This window comes from Phaseolus vulgaris, chromosome 2 (genome assembly GCF_051622355.1).
Source record: "Phaseolus vulgaris cultivar YP4 chromosome 2, ASM5162235v1, whole genome shotgun sequence".
Lineage (NCBI taxonomy): Eukaryota > Viridiplantae > Streptophyta > Magnoliopsida > Fabales > Fabaceae > Phaseolus > Phaseolus vulgaris.
Genome location: NC_143499.1, coordinates 46,663,763 through 46,688,596, shown reverse-complemented (window position 1 = coordinate 46,688,596; position 24,834 = coordinate 46,663,763). Strand labels below are relative to the sequence as shown.

The 24,834-nt window shown below is 29.2% G+C and overlaps 2 protein-coding genes across 2 annotated transcripts; one reads left to right on the top strand and one right to left on the bottom strand.

Annotated features, from left to right (window-relative positions):
• Nucleotides 1-1,454: 1,454 nt before the first annotated feature.
• On the bottom strand, nt 1,455-3,175 carry LOC137812674 (protein ROH1A). The gene has a single exon (XM_068614825.2). It carries the CDS (start codon nt 2,845-2,847, stop codon nt 1,669-1,671), a length of 1,179 nt encoding a protein of 392 aa, XP_068470926.1. The 5' UTR covers nt 2,848-3,175; the 3' UTR covers nt 1,455-1,668.
• Nucleotides 3,176-21,647: 18,472 nt separating this feature from the next.
• LOC137812673 (transcription repressor MYB4) lies at nt 21,648-24,468 on the top strand. The gene is made up of 3 exons (XM_068614824.2): nt 21,648-21,878; nt 22,274-22,403; nt 23,415-24,468. The coding sequence occupies exons 1-3, from the start codon at nt 21,746-21,748 to the stop codon at nt 24,091-24,093; spliced, it is 942 nt and encodes a 313-aa protein (XP_068470925.1). The 5' UTR covers nt 21,648-21,745; the 3' UTR covers nt 24,094-24,468.
• The last annotated feature ends 366 nt before the right edge of the window (nt 24,469-24,834 follow it).

Sequence of the window (24,834 nt, the reverse complement as noted above, 5' to 3'; positions counted from 1 at the left end):
TTGATGTTTGTAAATCGTTATATGTTATAAAAACTACATATTTTATTATAAATTTGGAAATCATATTAGTGATATTTTTAATAGATTGTTAAAAAGTTATACTCGTATTTATATTCATTGAATTTGATGAATATTATACTATTTTTATATTAAATAACTATATTAGTTTGTGTGAATAGTATAGCATTGAAAATATGGACTCACTTGTATAGAAATTAAACAACAAAGTAATGGAAGCATCCATTTCAGGATTGTGTGCGAATTTAGTTATTTTTAATTTATAAAATCTTATTTTTATTATATAATATTTGTAGCAAACAAGAAGAAAATGATTGATGTCAATAAAAATTATCTTGAAGACATTAAAAAACCATTTATAAAAAAAATAAGTTTTAAGATTAATTGGAATATAATTAAATTTTAGATGTTCATTTTCAAAGATGAAATTACGAATTAATTGTATAAAATTAAAATTCAATATATTTATTTATGAATAGGATAAATATGGAGGATGAATTAAAACAAAATTGAAGTTTAGGATATTTATATGTAAAAAAAGAGAATTTAGAGTAGTTACTTTCAAAAACATGATACTAAAACAAAAGGACATATGTATATTGTAAATGTGTTTGAAATTAAAATAAATAAAAGAAGGATTATAATAATAAATAAAATTAGTTTTTCTCATTAGTTCAAACTTTACATCATAGTATAAACATAATTGAATATCATACTTAGTATAAACATAATTGAATATTTGAAATGATTGTTAGATTTTTTCAAAAATTAATATTTTTTTAAATTCATTATTAGTTTGACTGCAAACTCATATTAACTATTTTTAAGACGTCGATGAAGCAAATCTTAAATATAAACTAATTCCAATTATTTTCATACTATAAATATAAATATTTGAATAATCTAAAATTTGGATTAGATAGTTTAGTACATTAAAAAAAATATCCTCGGTTTAAAAAGGAATAATACAATATGAGATTGAAAAGCCTTAAATATTGGCTTCGTTATATTTCTAGTTTTACCTTGCTTGTTCCTGAGAGAGTTCGTTCTTTGCATGAGTGAGGAGGCTAATTTATAAAGCATTTGAAAATTACATAGTTAATGATAAATAAATAAGTTTTGGAATATAAATTGCAGCAAACAACACAGTATTATACCTGAAATGAATACAGATAGATAGATAGATAAAAAATTAAAACGAGTAATGGTAAGATAAATGTATATAATTTAAAGAAAATATTTAGAAATAAAGCAAGTTAGGATTTGTCTTAATAATAAGATTGAATGAATTTAAGTAGTAGTAGTTATAGTAATTGTAGGAGGAGGTTGTATTACTCAGCGTCACATAGTTACTTATGAGGCATTAGATAAAATGTGAAGAAAAGAATGGAAAAAAATGATATATGAAACTAAAGAAGTTGAAGAGGCAGAAAGAAGAAAGGAAAAGAAATTAGTGATTGCAGTAGTGATATGATTAACAGAGAAGGAAGAAAAAATGAAGGGAAAGAGAAAAGAGTTGGTTAGATGAGGAGGGTTCCCAAACCTGGAAAAAAATATAAAGTTAACCCAAAAAGGTGAATCAGTAACAGCAACCTTAAAGATCTATAGGGTTAAAAGGGGGAAAAAAGATGGAAAGGTGTGATAAAAAAATTAAACAGCGGGTGCAGACAATTTTCCAGCTTGGTCCAAGACAACAAGAAACTCGGTCCTGCTCCTCACAACCCTGTGAAACACCTCCCTAATCTGCTGCTGCATGGGTTCCAACCCTTCGTCCATTTTTTTACAAATTTCGGCAAACTCCTCAACGTTTTTCTTCATCTCATCCAAACGCTCCGTTTCGGGGGGAAACTGAAAGGACTCAGCGAACTCAATCAGCGACTGCCCCAGCTTCTCCATCCTCTGCATCTCTTCCAACAACCCCACGTTCCCCTTCTTCTCCTTCTTCTTCCACTCCTCCGCGATCTTCTCCTGCAACCCGATCATGGGCTGGGCCCAGCTCAATTGCCTCGGCAGGGGAAAGTGCGTCCCCAACCCATTCCTCTCCTGGCATGGAACCGCCGCCACCAAAGCCCACATCACGAACACCAGCACAGTGCTCATTATGTACACAGGCTGCGCCAATCCCGAAGACTCTGCGCCGCGAGGCGCCGCCAGATTCGACATCATCGCGTGGATCTGTTTCGACGCCGACCAGTTCCGCGCCATCGTCCACGAGAGAGACCGCACGCGGTCCTTGCTGCTAGCGCCGGAGCTGTTCCCGGTGCGCCGCCCGAAGGACCGGTTGCGCTCGGTCCCCTTCGCGTTGGCGTTGTCCTCGTGCAGCATGGCGGCGATGAGCGCGGAGAGCGCCTTCTTCGCGCGACGGACCTGGCCGTCGCCGAGCGGCGTCACGTCGAGCGCGGCAACGACGATCTCCGCGAGGCGCTGGAGGTTCTTGACGGCGTCGAGGCCGAGAGCGACGGCGTTGCAGACGTCGAGCGATTTGACGACGCGGTCGAGGAGCTCCGGAAGGAGCTTGTCGAGCGGCGGCTTGGCGATCTGGGAGGGGTCGCGGCCCATGAGAATAACGGCTTTGAACTCGGCCTCGCAGCAGAGAAACTCGTCGAGGAGGCGGCGGAGCCAGGATATGGAGAGGAGAGCGTCGCCGGAGGAGTCCTCGCCGGTGGTGGTGGTGGACAAGAGTTCGGAGAAGCGGTCTCCAACGTGCTTCTGAAAAAGTTCAAGGTCTTCCATCTCTTGGTCGTGTGTTCCATCCATGGACATGACTTGGTTTCGGCGGATGCTTATCCGGCCCAGGAATGAGCCTTGGTTCTCTGTTGTTGCAGGCATTTTCTGCTTTTGGAGTGGCTGAGGGGTCAATGAAGAAAACACGATGGTGAGAAAATAGGAAGAAGAAAAAGAAGAAGTCAATTGGGGAATAAAGGATAGAGCGTCAGTTTTGGAAGTTATTTACGCAGAGTTTTATGCCTCTCACCACACCCTTCCTCTTCTTTTTTTATTTCTTTTCTTTTCTTTTTTTAGTCCCTGTTGTCTTTTCTTTTCCTTTCCTTTCTTCTTTCTTTGTGTTATGCTCATTCCTTATTCTCCCACAATTACAACACTAAACCTGGAACCATTTATTACTCACGGTTACCATTATCTCATTTTCCTTCCACCTGTCACTGAAAGCAACCTAGATAATGAAATTAATCAGATAGATAAACGCGGCTCCATTTCTCTCACTCCATTCATTCAACTTCTTCACTTGACTCTCTTCTCTAGTAAATATTCCCATTTTTCAATAAATATATATTATCTTTATGTGCTACAAATAAAACTCTTGTTATAATATTTTTAGAATACATTATAAATAAATAAAATAATATTTTCTTTAAGTAAAAAAACATTTAGCTAGTTTAAAAAAAGATAAAATTGGTTAGCGCAAATGACAATCACTTGTATTCCTTAAACATGTCAACACGAGTTTAAATTTTGCTAAACTAAATTATTCAACCAGATATTTTTTCGACGAATATGCTTGAAATAACATTGACTTTCATTTTACAGTTTTATTTAAAACACACATGCAATACATTTAACCATCCAAGATCACGGCACATTCAAGTATTTTATTATAGGTTAGGTATATTTTGGTTTAGAAGAAAAACTAAAGTGAATTAAACTAAATTAGTTGTTTTCTTAGTAAATTGAACTAAACTATTTTATAAGTTTAGTTAATTGCATCATACTTTTTTAACTGAACTATTTTTCTTAAATTAATTAAATTATCTGAACTATATTCTCAATGCACTAATTAAAAATTAAATTAATAAAATACAGTTAATAGATACTTTTATGTTTAGGTTTTTATGTTGAAAAGTTTATTCAAGTGATAAATCAACATTTCACTTTTATTCTTAAAACATTAAGGATGACGTGTTATTCCTCTATTCCTTAACTTGTCTATTATTTTTCATTTTGATATTTTTGTTCCATATGTTTTCTTTATTGGTCAAGAACTGTGTTATAGTTCTTGCATGAATTCTTAACTCCAGATTCTTTCATGAGTTTAATGTCTTAAGGTACAAAACAGAACCACATCGAGTAGTATTACAAACTTTGGCTTCAACTCTTTGGATAAAAGTATTACATCACAATAAGTAATTTATCTTTTAAAATTGAGCTGTTCTTGTTTTTTCAAAACCATTTTTATATGTATAAGGTGAGTTATATCAGGTTTTAATGATAAACAAATATATAATTTGCACCCAAATGATAAGGTTTTAATGCATCAACTATTACCTATTTGACACTATATATAGATAAACAAATAACTTAGGTTAATGAAATGTGAACAATAACTTAGGTTAATGAAATGTGAATGAAGTTATTTTTAAGGTTTTAATTAGTGTACATTTTTATTAACTCTACCCCATAAAACCGGCTCATAGGATTAAGGTTTGCACCCACTTATATACAATAAAAGGCTCTAATCTCTAGTCAATGTGGGATCTCCAACAGAAAATTCACTTGAGATATCTCTAGTCAATGTGGGATCTCTAACAGAAAATTTTCCATGAAAAATTCACTTGAGATTGTAGGACTGAATGTAAATAATTTCTTTAAATGTTATTCAAGTGTATTATTATATAAAATATATTATCATCATTTATGTTTTATTTGTTGGGTTCACATCATTTGTAAAATTATAAATGTGAGTATCATGTTATGAAACATAGACATAAAATTGTATGCAGAAAGTATAATTTTGACAAATATGATATCAATGAATAATTAAAATGGTATATCTCTGTCACTTAAGTACGTAGTTTGGATTTAAAGATGATAATATGGGTCAATCTCCTTTATTTTGGCTCACACCATATGAATGAATTAACATGCATAAGATTTACACGCAACATGTGTCCTACATAACTGCATGTCTAAAGCTCTAGAAGTTAATCACATATGAGAAAAAAATTCATCAAAGTTATTGCAAATTTTTCATCTCATATTTCAGTCCCTCTTAAAAATAATAAGGATTTAGTGTAAGTAATAATGATATTAAATTGATCAAGAATTTAAATATCAAAGATTTGTTATTTATTGCAAATAAATAAATAGGTGTACTAAAAAATATTAAAGTAAAATAATGAATAAAATTAAAAAAAAAGTTTTCTTTTATGAATTTGGAAAGGAGTGTTCTAAAAAACTTTAAAAAAAAAAGAGTTTTGATAGGTGTAAGAAAAAACATCCAAATATTATGTTCTATTTTGGGCCCATTATTATTTTTATCATATTTGTCATTTATCTGAGATGGGTTTTTTTTAGAAGACATCTAATAAAAATGTTTTGTGATTATTAGGGTTGGCCAGAGTCTCTGATATTTTCTTTTATTGTGATGACACATATTTTTTTACGCATCAATAATATTCGGTTAGTTTATAAAATAATTATTTGAGAATGAAGTAATTTTCAATTTAACACTTTCATTCCATTACAAATTTATGTATATGTTAAATTAGTTATTTTCTACAATAATTTTCATACCAACTCTGAAGTGTGATTAAAAGATAGGATAAAAAACTATTTTAGGTTGTCAGTGCTTGAATATTAAACATTTTATTTTGTAAAAAAAAATGATCTTTTAGGACAACCCTGTTATCCTATGCATTTATCCTTATTTTTTAAACAAATCTGTAATGTACCAGTCTTGGAGGAGATATTTTGTGGTATGAAATAAACTATTATAGATAATTTTCTATTTAATAATTAAGAACTTTTCAATGAAATGCTTAACTATTATTTCGTAATAACTGATATTCACTCTTTAGAAACCTCATATAAAAAATCAATTATTTAGGTTCTATTATTTTTCGAGATCAGAAGTTTAGCGTATTATTCTCTAACGACAAAAATGAATCATTACCCTAAATAATTGATTATTAGTCTAAAAGCATACATATGAGCTCTTTGAGCCATTATAAATGGAAGAAACATAAAAGAAAGAGAGAAAATAAACCTGGTGAGTATGAAATAGGTTTTTTCATTCGTAATCTTTAATGATTAAAAGATTAAATTGTTTACTTGTTATTGTTATTGTCATCATTATTGTTATCGTGTATATTTTATCGTTGTCACTCTTTTTGTTATTGTTGTTTTTTTATTGTTTTGTTATTTTTGTCTCGTTGTATCATAAATGAAGTGCAGAAAACAAATATTTCAAATTGTATAATTCATAAGTAATTTTAGACTTTTGAGTTGTAAAATCAACAAGTTATTTTGTATTAAAAAACTTTCAAATTGTATAATGCAAAAGACATTTATAAATTACAAAAGCTTTTTTTTTTATGCAAACAATGAATTTCAAGTTATATAATCTGAAAGTAAAAAAAACTCATGAATTACACAATTTATAAATAAAAAATACTTTGGATTATACAATTTAAATTTTTTTTTTCACTTTCAAATTGTCCCATCAATAAGTTATTTTTTACAATTTTTTTAGATTGTACAACACTCATCAATTACACAATTTATAAACTTTTTTTAATATAAAAAATGACTTTGAATTGAATAATAAAAAAGTTAAAAAAAATACAATAAAACAATCTAAATTTCAAAAAAATTCTGAATTACACAATTTAAAAATTATTTTTAAATATAAATTGAGAATTTTCATATTTATGGAAGTGCATAAGGAAAGTATGGGGTGTAAAAGAAATACCCTAGTCCATACTTGATCATAGGCCCACTATAAAATGTACTGCATCATAAATTGGGCCACCGCGTCCTGACAAAAAAAGATAATGAAGTTCATCAAAAAATTATGATAACTGGGCAAGAATTTCCTGTGTCAAGTAGTTTTTTTTTTCCATCATATGTACTCGTAGAAATCTCTGTTATCAGTAAATTACTATAAAAATTGATTTTTTTTTCATAAAATAATGAATTTTATCAGTTTAACTATTAAACTATAATTTCATATTATCATAACTATTCATTTAAGTAAAGTTGATAAACAATAATAAAATAGTTAAATAAACTTATATTTTAATAATTATATATAGTTTTTTTTATTAGATTATATATATATATATATACATATATATATATAATAAATTTGATAACAGTTATGTCTTAAAAGGAATATACTTTTATACAGAAAATACAACGAATTAAAAATTTCTTTGATTGTCTTTATTACTTGGAACATTAATTTTTTTTTTTAAAAAAATAACTAGTCATATTCTATACAATTAGTATAGAAGTATATAAAATATTTGATTTTATATAATTAAATAATTAATTAAAATATAACTTCAATATAATATATATCTAATTGTCTTTTTTTTTATATAATAAGTAAAACTGAATAAAATTATATATATAATTATACGTATAAAATAGAATAATAAAAAATGTGGACATACTACTCCTGGTGGCATATTTAGAATGCATTCCACATTTCAATTCTTCATTTCATGGTTTAGAGGAGAATATAAGTTTTTTTAATATTTGACTTTAACAAAATTGATATGAATTGAGCTGTATAAAATAATAAATATGTTTTAAAAACAAGATTAAATTAAATTAGTATATAAATTTAATTTTTGAAAAATAAAATGAATTTTAAATAAAATTATTTGAAATAAGTTGAATTATAATTTTTATGATTGGAAAATATATGTAAAATAAAATATTTATTGATAATAGTTCAAACAATCTAATAATTTAGCTAATTAAAAGACCATTGAAAGTAAATTAATTTGATTTAGTTTATTCTGATTACAAAGTAATTCAATTTATTTCATTTAAGCCACTACATAATTATGTTTTTGTGGAAGTATTTTTAGAGTCTAATTTAATTTTTATATATATTAAACTCATTTTATACAAATTTTGTCACCCCTAAGAAAATCATTTAGGCAATATATTATGAAAAAATAAGTTCAGTATTGATAATATGATTTAATTATTATATAACCAATCATAAATAATCATTTACATTAATTTAATTTATTTTTATGGTAAATATTTTAATATTATATAAATAGTAATTTGTATTGGTTACTGGTATTAAATTAATAATATTTTCATTACAAGATCATTAAATTTATATATGATTTTTTTTTTAATTTTACGTAAGCCCTTTAAATAAACTAGGCAATTCTAATTTACATTGACCATTCTTACAGGCAAAAGTACCTTCAAAAAATCGACAAATATTTCAAAACTCAATGAAAAAATAATTAAGCTTTATCAAATCCAACACAATTTGTATTTTGAAAAAAAAAATTGCATTCACACATAATATTTTATTTCCAGTAATTTATTATACTATATGTAATTGGTGCAAAATTATTTACTTGCTTCCATCAGGACAATTTTTTGTTAGAAAACACATTATATATTAATCACTTTTAGTGGAGTATCTTCCATTAATCACGTTTCTTTTCCGTTCACAAAACTTTGAATGTGAGCTTTTATTTAAATAAATAAAATTTAGTATCTTTTCGATTGATATTGTGTTTCACATGCAATTTAGCTATTTATAAGTATTTGAGATTCACATCAATCAACGGATTATAAAAATATTTATAATATTAAGTTAGATTTAAAATTATTTTTAATAATATAATCTATTTGTTTATATATCTTTCAAAAAAACAATCACTTATGATTTTTAATACGTTTAATAAAATAAAACGCTTTTCTATTTTCTATAAACAGCTTGGAGATACTTATCATAAAAAAAAACGACAGAAAGGAAAAGCTTAAAGATATATATTTTTTCAACTAATAAAACACATTAAAAATTCCTTATATAAAATCATTTGAAAATAAAGAAGTTTTTATTAATATTTTTTTAGAAAGAATAATGTTGTTGTAATTTGAAAGGTTTTTGGAGTTGGAATTATGAAAATATGGTAGAAAAAGGTATAATGATTGTTGATATTAATAGTTTGCAAGAATTTGAAGTGAGATAAGAGGAGCACTCATGTTGGGTGGACCACAAGCAGAGAAGCAGTGACTTAAAAGTGGAATTGGGAATGTATTCAAGGCTGTGATTTGGATAATAGGATGTACAACTTCATTGTCATGTCACTTAATCACTTATAACCACACACAACCAAACACTAAAATCACATGTATTTCTCTAAAGCTCAAAAGTGCTTTTCCTCACTCCACACTTTTAGATAAATGGGAATCAATTGTTCATACACCAATTTATTTTTATATTCAATACTATGAGGTTTAGATCAATAAAACTTACAAGTTGGAAATTTTAAAGACAATTATTTTGATAGCCTTGATTTTCAGGTGTAACGAAACATCCCTTGATGTGGCAATTGAACGATAGGAACATGAAAAAGCCTATTAGTTATGGAGGTGAGATCATGGTGCTATTACACAATGACACTGCCTCTAAAATCAGTTCCATGCAATGAACTCTCCTTCATGCTAATATAATCATTTTGCATATAAATTACTGAAGTCCAAGATGCTTTCTTTTTCTTTAAAATGATTGGATAAGACACTATGTTGCAATGTGCATGTGCATCTGTCATATATAGTAAAAAATAATTATATCAAAATAAAAATATTTTTTTTAATAAAAAATGAATTAATAAAATAAAGGTATTTCAATAATAATTCAACTCTTATATAAACATCTTACGTCTTAGCTCCATGCTAAAACAAAAACATACAACTTAAACAAACAAAATTGTCTTCCTTACTGATCTCCTATAAACCGCATCCCACAAAAAATCAACTAACAATTTCTGACAGATCTCATGCATACCAAAGGCTCAAGACACCAATCAAAATACGAAAAAACCTACACCACAGATTTTGGATAGTGTCCATGACCATACCTTAAGTTGCACCATTGTGAAAATTTCAATGTGGTCATTATGCCATTTTTAAAAATCTTCCTACTTTTATGGTTCCACACTCAGCTACCACGGCTACCCACACACAACCCCACATTTGGTTGACCCTTTTATTCGCCCTGCTAATCTTGAAATTTAAAAAAGGCATTTTTGGCTCTCAATGATCCGTCGGAGTTACCCCATCCACTCGCAACACTTGGATCATACTAACCAGGCAACTCTGCACGTGTAAAAAAAAGTGAGACGTAGTTTTCTCTTTCTCCTCTCACAGACAATAAATGCAACTATCCATCCCGATCCCTCTTTTTGCCAAATTCGCTCTAGTCAAAATTTTGTCTTTCATAACCCTTCAAACAATAACAAGAGTTGGCAATTGAGTTTTAATCTTCTAAAAACCCACATATAAATCCCTTTCTTCCCCTGGACATCTTCTTTAAAAAATTTATATTGCAGATCTATGTGAAATATACACCACTTCAAAATTCATTTAATATTCATAACACACTGATAAATAATGAGTTTTCAAACTTAGTATTATTTGCAGATCATGATTTTGAAGAAATATTATGAGTATCATCAAGATGTTATTTAGTAGAGTGATCTTTATCTAAGTGTTATACAATAAATTAACATCAAAGAACATTTTTTCCATAAAGACAAAAAAAAAATACAGGAGAAACAAGACATTTTACATAAACAAATCGTAATTGATCAAACTAATTTTAAGAATTTTTTAATTAACAAAATAAAATGAAACATTAAAGATGCAAAAATGTTTTTGGATATGTAATATTGATGGAAGATTAAGACATTTTATAGTATATAAGTGTATGCGTATAATTCTTATTTTATAAATCAGTTTTATAAAATTAAATTAAGTTTGAAGTTCAATTCTTAATATAATGTCAAAATCATATAAAGTCTATATTAATAATAGGTATGTTGAAGATCTCACATCAATTAGAGATTAAAACATTTTATAATATATAAATGAATGCAAACTTTACCTATAATTTAATTTTATAAAATTTAATGATTGAACTACACAATTTTTAAATTAAGAATAAAAACAATTTTCTAAAATATCCTTTTCTCACATATGTACTAGCTATCACAAAATTATTAAATATTAATTAATTTAAAGATAAAAAATAATTAATCACTATATTTATTACAAAGTGGACTTTAAGTCTAAGTCAACCCCATAAAACCAGCTCATCTCCAACACACCTAGGCCCAACAAATACTCGCTAGGATAACCTCGAAATAGCTCTAATACCATATTACGAGGTGGACTTTAAGCCTAACTTAACCCCATAAAACCGGCTCATAGGGTTGAGGTTTGCACCCACTTATATACAATGAAAGACTCTAATCTCTAGTCGATGTGGGATCTCCAACAATATTTATATTTATTAAGTTATATATTATTTTATAAATTAAAAAATTATTAATATTTAAAATAGTTTATATTATTAATAAAATTTTATAAAATAATTTTTAAATTGACATTTAAAATTAATTACATATTTTAAATTATAAATTAGTCTTCAAATAAGATTATTCTAATAATTAATTATTTATATTACATTAATTTTTATATAAGTTTTACCTTTTAAGTCTCAAAATATATATAAGTAAAACATAGAGAGATAACCATCAAAGATAATGATAGTTACATAGATTAAATCACATAATTTGATTTAATTATTAAATCATTAATTATAGATATTATTTATCATGATATTCTTTTTCAGAAATTCTCCAATGTCCTTCCTTATCTCACTCAGTACTCTCTTTACTTTTCCTGTGGTTATGTCCAAACCACCTAAACCTATTTTCACACATCTCTCAAGTGTTTCTTTTCAATATAGTTTAATTTCTTCGACATTATTATGTGAAAAAACGTCTATTTAAACATTCTCATTTTCTTCATCTTCTCCAGTTAAATTCAAATTCAGACATTATAACTTTACAAAGTATAGTTGAATATATGAATATATGATAAAACAATGTATTTAATTTTGGTAATTATTTTGTCACAATTCTAGATATTTTACTCATCTCACTTACTTGCTTCTTACGTCTGTTTATTAATTTGCTTATTATTTTCCCAACATTTTGTAGTATAGATTTCATATAATGAAACTTAGAAAACATGAGAAATTTTTCTCTCATTTTTACTTGCAAATTATATTCCTTTTATCGTTTGATAAAATTGTAATTAATGTAATCTATCTTATTTCTACTTAAGAGAAAATCCTTTGTTTTGTCCAAAGTATCATAATGTCTTATATAATTTTTAGCACTAAACTAAATTGATTTTTTGTTAAGCATATAACTCCACAGGTTTTCTTGTATGGAGGTAAATGTTGGTGAGAGTGACTAATTAGGACAATTGTTATGATATATTTTATTGAATTCTGTTATTTTTTTAGGTTAAATAGATAGATAACCTATTTTTTTTAATATAATTGAGATAGTTAATTTTTTCTACTTGAATTTCTAGTTATTTCACATTATTAATTGATGTAGCTTACAAAAATATTTTATCCTTTCTCAATACGCCATGTTTAATTCAAAACTCTTATTTTTCATTCTCTATTATGATAAATTTAATATTTAAATTTTTGATAAAATAGTCGATATTAAAAAACATCTCTATTTTACCAAAAAATTAAGTATGCATCAATATGTTAAATTACTAAAACTTTTTGCATCAAAATACTCGTAAAATATGTGCTATTGGTACTCTAGTAGGACATTTGAAACGTTTTATTATTAATTTAATATGTAAAATAATATAGTTAAGTGAGAGTGTTGAAAGGGGAGAGGTGATTGATGCAAATGAACCACCACAATTGATGGAAAAGAAGAGAAAATGACATTTGCTTGTATGAATAGCAAGCTAAAACTTTGATAGTAATACATATATAAATGATTTTTAAAAGAGACCTTTGGGAGGAAATGAAAAGGGTAAATGATTATAGTTAGCTTTAAGGAGGAGCAATGGAGTGCAACTTGGCCCTACCACTTCCATTTCTATCTAGTAATTAGCTGTAAAAATCAAACACCTACAGCAACAGCATTTTATTCTCTTCACCCTCATGGATGAAATGTCTCTATTCCCCTCTCCAATTCCTTTTCAACTAATAAAATTAACCATATTATTTTATTTTATAATATATAAAAGAAAATAATTAATAGGCGAACTTTAAATTTAATTCAATCTTATCAAATTAGTTCATACCGTAAAATTTCTACTCATTATATGTGATAATCTGATAACGGGTGACCTAATAAAGTCAAGTGATCCAATAATGATCCGATTGTAAATAGATTTGAAATAACTCTAATACCATATTAAGAAGTAAACTTTTAACTCTAACTCAATCTTATTCAACCAATTCATACATTCATTTATATAGTATGGTAAATAACTTTTATTAATAATTGTTTCTACAAACTATATCTAGGTCCCTATGACATTGATACTTCATGCTTACATAAAATTTCACAAATATATAATTATTTAATTATATATTGAGTTTGTCCTTCAACTTTGGACGCATTCACATCCACTCTTTCCATGCAAAGGAGGTTCCATAGCCATTACTCCATGAAAAATGTGTCGGCGTTTCAGATAAAACCAAGTCAAAGTTCAACGAGAAATACAGCTACACAAAACAATAATACAAAATCAGATTGAAGTTCCATATTTTCAGTGAAGAAAAAAAAAAGATTGTGAAGTACTGGTGAAATTTAAAATAGAGAAAATGAAGTTTTATGATTTTTTTATAAAAAAAATAATAGAAACAGAGATAACTCAAATCTTATATAAAAAAATAGTTAAATCTCCTTACATTAAAAAATATAAACTTTTAAAACAAACAAAACAACGTAATCTAAAAAATACTACTCTATCATAGTCTACAAAACACACAATAACAAATCTCTACAAGTCCCCCATTTAAAGTTTTCTAATGGATATCAATTACCACTGTTTTAATGTTTATCATAGACTCAAAAGCTGCAATTCTTGTCATAAGCATTGCTTCTTTTTCACCCACGACCTTTTAGTATGATTAAATTTCATGTACTTATATGTATTTTTATTCTTATTTAAATTATTTGAGATTTATTAAATATTAGATATTCTTATTAGATTTCCCAATTCTTAAAAACTTCCAACTTAATCGTTGTAACATATATTTTTCATATATTATATTATTCCTTCATTTGTTATTTTTCCTTTCAATCACTTTTACTTTATTTTAAGTTAATTTATTAATTAGTTTCACCATATCTATGCAACACACATGCAGATACATATAATCTCTAAAATATAGAACACGTATTTATGTATTATATATTTATAAATTATATAAATTGACAATAAAGATTTATATGCACGAGTATGTTTTATTTTTTTAGCAAAAAGATACTTCTGATAGCTGGTTCAAAATGATTAAATAATCATAATAAAAATTTATACAATTCATTTAAGTTTTTAGAAAATTAGTGTATTTCTCCTTTTTTAAATTGTGTTAAAATCATGCTAGAATTGTAAAAAATCTAACAAAAATATTTTTTGAATCTGACACGTGTCATACAAGTGTCGATATTCGATACTTGTGTCTAATAACATACACGTCATTTAAGAGGCGAGTCCGAGCCTCATATCACCATACACTTTCAATTTAATTAGTTAATTTTTAAGTTTTCTTCTTCTATAGTTTGGCAGAATATCATATAGTAAAAATATGAAAATAAATATTTTTTATTTTCTACGTACCCTTAAAATAATTTCCCTTTAATTATAGAAACCCTCAACCTAAACCCTAAACAACAATTAATCATATGATTAAAGTGATCAATTATTAAATTAAATAAATAAGTGAGTGTGTCTAGGAAATATGAGTTATCTTTGTTTTTCTTTCCAACTGCCACACAGGTAATTAATTAATACCAATCACAAATACCAATAATTAAACTCATTCGGATGAATTTAAACTTTTCAACATATTATTGTAAAAAAACACTGTATATCACAAGTTTTCTTAATAACCTAAATTTAGTTGTTATTAAGATGAATTAAAATTAGTACGTATTTCTGGCTGAATTTCTCAAAGTAGATGTAAAAGGTATCGTACTATGATTAATATTAATATAGCAAAATTACCCGCTTAAACTTAAGACATTTGATTTGACCAATACTATATTGTTAAAGCCAATTTCATTATTATGTTTATTTTTTCCATTCCAACATTTTCTATCATTGAAAAGTCGAATGAAACTTAGATTGTGAAAATCATTAAAAACGTTTATATTGTCTAGTTTAAATAAAATTTGACCATCAATTTTTTTTTTCCGTGAATCCAAATTGAAAATAATAATTTGTAATTTAATTACCCGTAGGTTTAAGGTCCATTATTTATGATTTTCCTGCTATTTTGACCATTCTTAGTATTGCATATGAAACACTAGGGAAAAAGAAAGGAAAATACCCTTTATGAATAAAATACAGGCGATGAGTTGTTTTTGTAGACCATTTATATTTTCACGGTATCTTTTAAGAATATAGGGATCGTTTTATGTGCAAGACCTGTTAACTAATTCTTCGATCTATATAAAACACTTTAATAATATAAATATCAATTGTTATCTCATAATTCTTTTTGTAAACTATCTTTAGGGTTTAGGTTGGTCAGACAATTGATAAAAATCACATATTCACTTAAAAGTCGATCGATATAAATAAAATGATTAATCGAATCAAATCAGTGAGATGAAATATTAGGTAATATATTTTTAATTATATCCAAAATCTTAATATGATCCAATAACAAATGTTTCATGATAATCATATAAATAGTCACACATTTTGAGTAAAAAGTATGTCATTATCACGCATTAATTGCACCGTGATGGGAAAAACACACGCGGAAGCAACACACATAATCACGAATCAACTGCAGAAAATAAATAACACATGATTTAACGTGGTTCGGTCCACACGAACAACTATTAGGTTTTCATTCTATCTTGTTGAATATCAATTGCAAGTACAATGATCTCTTTAAATAGAGATTATAAAAGGGACACAATAATTAAGTTCACTCACTAAACATGTGTCTAGTCAGCCCAACCCAATTGGTCTTGCCTTCATACCCAACAATCTCCCACTTGAAACCACAAAACAATATTCACATGCGCTTCATTCTATTAGGTTTTCATTCTATCTTGTTGAATATCAATTGCAAGTACAATGATCTCTTTAAATAGAGATTATAAAAGGGACACAATAATTAAGTTCACTCACTAAACATGTGTCTAGTCAGCCCAACCCAATTGGTCCTGCCTTCATACCCAACAATCTCCCACTTGAAACCACAAAACAATATTCACATGCGCTTCAACTGTGTACAATGATTAAGCCCACTCACTAAACATGATATTTAGTCAACCCAACTCAATTGGTCTTGACTTCATACCCAACACACCGAACATCGGGTACCGAGATCTCACTTAAGCGTCGTCAGAGTGACTTATGCAAGTACCATCCGAGCTTGGAGCTTACAGCGACGAGGAGAGGAACAAAGGGAAAGTTGTGAAGTTATTTCGAGAAGAGAGGGGTAAAGGCGACCAATTGAAAAAGAAGACAATCGTTCTCTTGGTCCAAACCCCATTCGAGAACATGAAAGATTTTTTTTGTTCTGTTACAACCATATATATACCAATTTTGTCTTATTCCTAGTTTCTTGTGGTGTATAAGTTACTAGGACAAAATTATTGTTATCATTTTTTACAGTTTAGGATGTGTAATGTACCTGAATCTGTTAATGCTATTTGGGGGACAATTTGGATCGCTCTAGTAAGTGAAATTTGAAGGCACAGGAACAAGGTAATTTTTAAAGGAGAAGTGGTGGATGTTTCAGAAATATTTGCTTTTATTCAATTAAATGTTTAGTCTTTGGTCGCTTCTAAGGTACCCTCAACTTGTTTTTCTTATTCTCACTGGTGTCTTGATTGGTTTGATTGTATTTAATTTAGGATTGTTCTTGAATGTTAATTTTTTTCTACATGTTAGTTGAGTGTTTGTTGATGTATTGCGACGTTGGTAGGTTGGTAGGAGTCTTTATTTTAGTTTTTTTAGAACAAAAAATTCCGTTATTTATAAGGGTTGAATGACCTTTGTTGTTATTTTTTTCCTATCAATAGTTTCACTAAGTTCATTTGCACTGTAGATTTTGAAACTGTCGCAGTATTGTAAGAATTTAATAGAGAGAATTATTAAGAAAGTGTATGGGTTTAATGTGTCTAATCACGGTGTGGCAAGCATTAAATTAAAGTATTATTTTGATAAATTTGATTTGGTGTTGATGTAAATGAAAGTATAGTGATTAGGTTGGAGATAATATCGAAATAATCCTCCGAGTCAATATCAGAGAGATAAGCCACTTGCTCTTGATATCATCACGATGCTGTACAGTTGCAGCAGACAGGGCGAAGAAGGTGCATAAACAACCGGCAATGATGTTATTATACCTAGCCTCTCATTTTCTTCTCTACCCCTTTAAATATGTGTGGACACGTGTGTGCTGTATTTTTTTATCACTAAAAACTTTAACTTATAATTTGTTTCAAAGATGAGTGATTATATAACTACTTCTACCCTCACCTATTTATATTACTCCCATGTTGTTTTATTGGTAATATTGTTAACGTTGTCCAAATAAATAAGGTATAAAGTGTTTGTCTGGATACAAAAATGAGATCCCAGTCATGTAAGTAGAATTCAGATTTCCAAATATACATGTTACTTGTCTGTTTTGTACACACATTCGCCTTCCAACTTTGGATCTTCCATAATTCTCTTCAATGCCGGAGTCTTAGCATTCTTGTTTTACATAATAAAATTATTAAATAAAAATTAATTTTAAAAACAAAAAATAATTAGTTATTATATTAACTAAATTATATATTATTATAAAAATTAAAAAAATTATTAGTATTTAAAATAATTTTTATTATTAATAAAAAATTAAAATTAATTTCTAAACTGATATAAAGTTGATTGTTAAAATCTTGATAAATAATTAAATACTGATTTAAAAAATAGTTTATAAATTTTATTAATAATAGAAACTACTTTACATATCAATATTTTGTTTTATAAAATAATATTTAATTTAGTTAATATAATAATTAATTATTATTTTTTCTAAAATTAATTTTTATTTAATGATTATATTCAATATTGCAATCGCAACTTCTATGCAATTACAAGCATACATTCATTTCTTGAAATCGTTTTCATTCATTCGCTCCTTTCATATTTGCACTTGTTCTTGAATCTTCACTTTGGGCTTTTTTATGGCCCTTCTTGATCTACCTTTCATTAAATAGTTCAATCCTTGCAATTTTTACTCACCTTGCATTCTTACAACACATATTGTTTTATCTATCTATCCCTCATATTTCTCCGACCATGTATTTGAAATCAATAATCTTTTTCCGTAATCTTGTTGTATCCAAACCCAATCTCTATTTTCACTTTTAACAACAATGTCAAATTTCTTACCCCAAAGGCCTCCCACCTCTTTATTTTTACATATTTCATTCCACTTTACCTACAAAGTATTTTTAGTGTCCCTCCCTCATCCCCATAGGGGATTAGTATTTTCCTTTGTTCATAAATTGAAAGAATCTCACCATAACCCTTTTGTGTCCCACTTTATTCATCTCAAAATTGTTGTTAAGAAGTGAACTTTAAGCCTAACTCAACTCCATAAAACCGGCTCATGGATGAGATTTACATCTACTTATATACAATGAAATGTCTTAATCTCTAGTCGATGTGGGATCTCTAACACACCCCTCACGCCGAGGCTATACCAACTCGTGCGTGGAGATATATGTTATGGGTGATCCGATAACGACCCGATAGTGGGTGGTCTGATAAGCCCAACAAACACTTGTTAGGATAGGTTCGATAGGATAATTTGATAATTTATTATTTCCTTAATATGATCACTTTGTCTTAGTCTTTTAAAGAGTTTGAATTTCTTTGTGGACTCTCATTCAATATAACATATATTGTTGCATATTTTATATAATTCACTATTCCTCTTATCCATTTATTACAAAACTATTTTTGCATCATATATTCAAAAAATTCTCACATGATAGAGGCGTTTTTTCAAAATCTACCTTAATTATAATGCATTTCCTTTTTTTTTACTTCCTCTATTATTTCATTTGCCACCACTACATTGTCTAATAATAATCTCCTTTCTAAAAAAGTTGATTGTAAACAATCAATGACATTTGACAACATCTTTTTAAACCTCATTACTAAATTTTTTGATAAAATTTTGTACAAACAACCAATTAGAGATATAGTCCTAAACTCTAGATCTATAGATCTTGTGGGTTATTCACTTTGGAAATAAATGTTATGAATGATGTATTACACCCATTGCGAATTTCTCCCTCTACTTAAAATTCTTTTTAACAACTTTAACTAACACACCATTAATATTTTCCCATTAATTTTTTAAGAAGTTAAAATTGAACCTATCCATTATTTTTTTATTAAGTTAAAATTGATCTCATATGGTCGAAGCCTTTTGCTACTTTCACAATTCCAAACAACCTGTTTTATTTCATAATCAGTGAATTTCGTTGCAAGTCCTATATTTTCATCCTCCATTATTTTGAGACACTTACTCCGTCCAACCTAACACTACAATAATCCCCTACTTTAAATCTTTCAAAATATTCTTTTACCTTGTCCTTTACTATGTTCGGATCTCACACCACTCCTCGTTTATTGTTAAATCATTTAGCACATTCTATTTCTTCTCCATTTTATTATTATAGAGTGAAAGTATTTTGAAATCTCATCTCTCAGTTGTATTCATTTTTTTGTTTATCCAAGGTTGTTTGTTTAGGGCTTAACAATTTTAGCTCAACCAGTAATTCTAACTCTCTAATTTTATTAATATTCTTTCGCTTTAATGTCTGAATATTCCCAAATTCCAATCTGTTCCACTCCTTCAAACCCCATTTTAACTGGTTCAGTTTCTCCTTCCAAATCCTCATATCCCCACCACCCTCCATGTTATTCAACCACACTCTATGTACTAGTTAAAACCAAGAGGATCTTGCCATATGATTATGAATCTAAATGGCTTAAGCTCTAAATCAATGATTTTTTACTTTTATTATCACTAGAAAATAATTAAATAGAAACAATTTTAGATAAAAAAATAACTAGTTATTATATTTAAATTAGATAATATTTTAAAAATAAAAAAAATTATTGATATCTAAATTAATTTTTATTATTCATAAATAATTTTTAAATTGGTATCTAATTAGCTACCAAGATTTTACCTATATCAATTATTTAAATTCTAAAATTGGTAGTTTAAACCTTAGTAGCTAATTAGATACTAATTTAAAAGTTATTTATCAATAATAAAAACTAATCTAGATACCAATAATTTTTATAGTCTCTAAAATAATATATAATTAAGTCAATATAGTAACTAATTATTTTTTATCTTTAAAATTTGTTTATATTTAATGATTTTCATATAGTGTATATATGAATATGATCTAAGACTTCCCTGTCCAAAATACATTGTGTGCTTGTATAAACAACAGACAAAGTAGAGCCAGATAATATCTGAAATTGACAGTAACAATTGTTGTTGGTGTCGGTCGTTCTTCTCGTATTCACTCCCTTTCGTTCGATCGTTCATCTCTCGTGCTTAAGCTAATCAATTCTTCCACTCCTTGATACTCCAACTCCTCAATTTCTTAACACTCGGTTAAGAGTAAACATGCAGAAGGTTCTCTGACAATTAAGTAAATACTCTAGATTGAAAAGGTGTGATATAAAACTGATAAAAGCGTATCTTAGTCCTTCGTAGATGACTTATTTATAGTGTTTGGTAATTGACTATTTGATTCCTGGACTATATCTGACGCATATTTTAAATAAATTAGTGTTATCTGATTTCTCGGGATGTCACCCAAATTTATGAGTGTGATCCAGATTTATAGAGATTACTGTGATTTATATGATATTTTTTTATTTATCATTTATTATTAATTTAATCTTTAATGTAGTTAATCATCCCTTTAGTCGACCAATAAAACTGAATAACATAGCTCATTCAACTTTACATCCGATTAATGTAAACATCCCACTAGTGTTTGGTCAAACATCTGGTCAATCTTTGGATAATAATACTCTATCTAATCGATTTTTGGCTAATTCATAATTCTAATACCATGTATATTTCCTTGGTATTAGAGAATGTGTATTAGTTCCATTCTTTTTATAAACAAATTAAAGCCTGAACATCTCGTTCTTGTTGCACCTATCATCATTTTTCCCTTTCATTTTCACTGCACTAAAATCCCCTACTAATCCCAATGTTACCTCCCTGGTGATTATTTCATCCCACGTATTATTTCGTCTCCCTCTGATTTAATCTTCCGGTGAACAGCTTTATTTGTTTGCGCAGGTGTATGAGGAAGTTTGGTTAAGTAATTGGTGGAGAGGTACGTAGAAAGTGGCTACATACTAATGAATATATGGAGTTAAGTTGATGGAATGTCATTGTAGTGTTAGATGGAGATCTGGGTCCCTTGCGTGGACCCCACATGAGGTTCTGAATGTATGTCGGCTAGGGCATGTACTTTTAAAGGAGGGAGGAAAGAGAGTCTTTAACTATTGCACACACATTTGATCCAGGAAAAATACAAGCCACTTAGGGAACAAGAATATAAAAGAAGGAAAAAGAAGACGACAGAGCAAGAAGCCTAGAAATATGGGTCACCATTCTTGCTGCAACCAACAGAAGGTTAAAAGAGGACTTTGGTCTCCTGAGGAAGATGAAAAACTCATCAGATACATTACAACTCATGGATACGGCTGCTGGAGTGAAGTTCCAGAAAAAGCTGGTCTGTTCTTCTTTCTTTTTCCTTTTAACTAATATTTCTTCAAGACACTCAAACTTCTATTAAAATACAATGGATCAAAAAATAATATTATATTAAATCTAATCATTCAGATTCTCGAGTTGATGAAATTCATATATATTTCGTACTAATAAAAAATTCATGAAAAAAAATCTAATGAAGAATTTTGTTATGATTACTTTTTGAACTGATAATTAAAGTGTTGAACAAATCAAAAGGGAGAGAGAGTGTTTCTCAATCTTTAATTCCTTTGGGTACTTTAGAATTTCTTTTTGATCAGCTACTCTTGATTTGTTTATGATGAGATAGAACTGCCATCAATCCCTCTGAGTGTAGTGTTTGTGTTTATTTCTCATCTATGGTTAATTGGCTTTCAGGGCTTCAAAGGTGTGGCAAGAGTTGTCGCTTGAGATGGATTAACTATTTGAGACCTGATATTAGAAGAGGCAGGTTTACACCTGAGGAGGAAAAGTTAATTATAAGCCTTCACGGGGTCGTAGGCAACAGGTTTCAATACCCACAATTTTCAATCTTGTTTTCATCTTCCTGCATTTTCTGCCCTACTGTCATAATACACACGCCTTCTTCTCGCTCCTATATATATTCTGTAGTTGAGTTTATAGTTTAATAGCTCTCTATTAGGCCAAAAAAAAAAATTAATGGAATAAATATTGGTTATATATGTGTGATTAATTTTCATTGATTATTATATGGAGTAGTTTATAATCTGTGTATAAATGAAGGACTTATTATGATGATGGCTTATTAAGACATTCCTTGTCTATGGCTGATCTTTCTATTTCAGTTATATATGAGAACTTCAACTTTCTGATAAACAACTAACCAAATAAGGTAGGTATAAAAACAGCATTGCACTTCTAGTATCCATGATTCTGGCTAATAATTGTATTTGATCTACACAAACTATTTGAGCATATTTCTCAATTATCTTTATATACTGCGTACGTTCTTTTTTCACATACAACTACAAAATATCGTAGTCAAAGAGTAATGACAGAAGTTCTCCCGTTTTTTTCTATACATAAGCAGATTCGTTTCTAAGTAAAGGCTACCTGAACTAGCTATCGGCCTCTTAGCTGCAGTTTTAGGAAGTCAAGTGATCAATTCTTTCAGCCCTATATTTTCTTGTCCACCTTCCCAGGCTTACCATATATAGATGATATAGATCTGTATACTTCCTACAAAAAATTCGGCTACTAAAACGTTATCTTACAAAAAATTACAGTTCTTTTGGAGGGATGTGCTCTTGTATCTTGTTATTTATGGTATGTTAACATGTTAATGTTGAGTGATAAAAAACTTGTGTGTTGAAATTATTTGAAATGAAAAACTATATATCTTAAGGGTTTCATATACTCTTTTTCTCTCTCCTTCTTTCTTAACATGTCTAAACTTACATGTTTAATTATATATACATCTAAACATCTGGTATAGAACATATGTTTCTCTTGATTTAAACGGTGGGATTGTATTGATTCTTGAATCTGCGAAATGCAGATGGGCTCACATTGCAAGCCACTTGCCAGGTCGAACGGACAATGAAATAAAGAACTATTGGAACTCGTGGATAAAAAAGAAAATAAGAAAGAGTTCAGTGTCTTCAACCACTATTGCACAAAGTATCGATCAGAATTCTTCCCAGTTCAACTTCAATTCCAATCTGCTAGGCCACTTTTCTTCCAACCTAGATAATCTACAAACAAAACCACCACTTCAAGAAACCTTGTTTTCCTCAACATGCCCTTTGTTCATGTTTGACACACCTTCACTGGAAGGCCCAGCAACAGACTGCAACAGTGTACGAGCAGAACATTTTCAAGAGGCTGTGGGCTTGAGCACTGAAACATGGAACCTGAGCCACCATCAGGTTCAGGCACTTCCTCCTCTCACAGTGACTGTAGGCATGGACACCACAACTTATTTACCACCATTGATAGAGAACGTGGACAACATGGTCCCAATTGAGGTACAACCTTGTACCATGGAGGAGCAAGGAGATATAGCACTAGAGTGCTTGCAGAGGCATGGCTTAAATGAATGGGTGGAAACGCAGCAGCAATGTCCTAACTTTCTCTTTTGGGACGGTGTTGAAGGACATATTGGTGGGGAAGAACTGGGACCGAATTCGGCAAATGCGGAAGCAAACACACTTTCTCCTTTTCCTTCTTCTTTGTGAGATAAAAATGATTGTGGAAGATGTCCCCACTTTTCTATGACCTCTCTGACTAGCTAGGAAGACATTTTCATGAAATGGTCCAGGCCAGGCTTTGTGAATTTGCAGAGGATATGCACGTTTCTTTGATTGCTGATTTGTAAAGATTGTGAAATGTGATTGAAGGTAAGAAATATGTGTTGTATATGCAACCAGTGGTGATGTTTGTTGGGTGTTTTGACGTGGAAGAGGGAAAAAAAAATAAAGGTGATTGCAATTTGCAAGTAGCAGCAAAAGCTTTGTTTTGAACAGATGTAAAGCATCTTCCAATTGCTAAATATTTGACTGATTTTCAAATGATAATAATAATGCATGGGTTTTGCCCCATCAAATAATTCCGTGTCTTCTTTCATATAGATAGAGATGAAGATATAAAATGCATCTTTTTCTTTTGTTTCATCACAGATTTCTTGTTATTTATTAGGTAGAGATGAATCTTGGTATCAGCAATTTCGTTCTTTCGCTGTATAGTTTGACTGTGATGTGAGGTTGTCTGTGGAAGACAATAATGAGTTCTTGCTCTTTGCATTTACATGTCCTTTTTACGCCAACAACCTGTCTATGAAAAGGAGAAAAAAGTGAAAAAACATTGACTTATCACATGCATGTCCCCCAAGTCGCAAGTCCCAAAAACACCGAATGCAAAAAGAGAGAGAAAAAGAGATTCTGCCGAAGGCTGTGCATGCATTCATTACTTTTCCTCTT

Excerpts from the sequence above, each read along its gene's own strand:
- LOC137812673 (XM_068614824.2), top strand. The coding sequence starts at position 21,746 with ATGGGTCACCATTCTTGCTGCAACCAACAGAAGGTTAAAAGAGGACTT. Across the intron at positions 21,879-22,273 it reads TGAAGTTCCAGAAAAAGCTG|GGCTTCAAAGGTGTGGCAAG; the intron begins GTCTGTTCTTCT and ends ATTGGCTTTCAG. Across the intron at positions 22,404-23,414 it reads CACGGGGTCGTAGGCAACAG|ATGGGCTCACATTGCAAGCC; the intron begins GTTTCAATACCC and ends TGCGAAATGCAG.
- LOC137812674 (XM_068614825.2), bottom strand. The coding sequence starts at position 2,847 with ATGCCTGCAACAACAGAGAACCAAGGCTCATTCCTGGGCCGGATAAGC.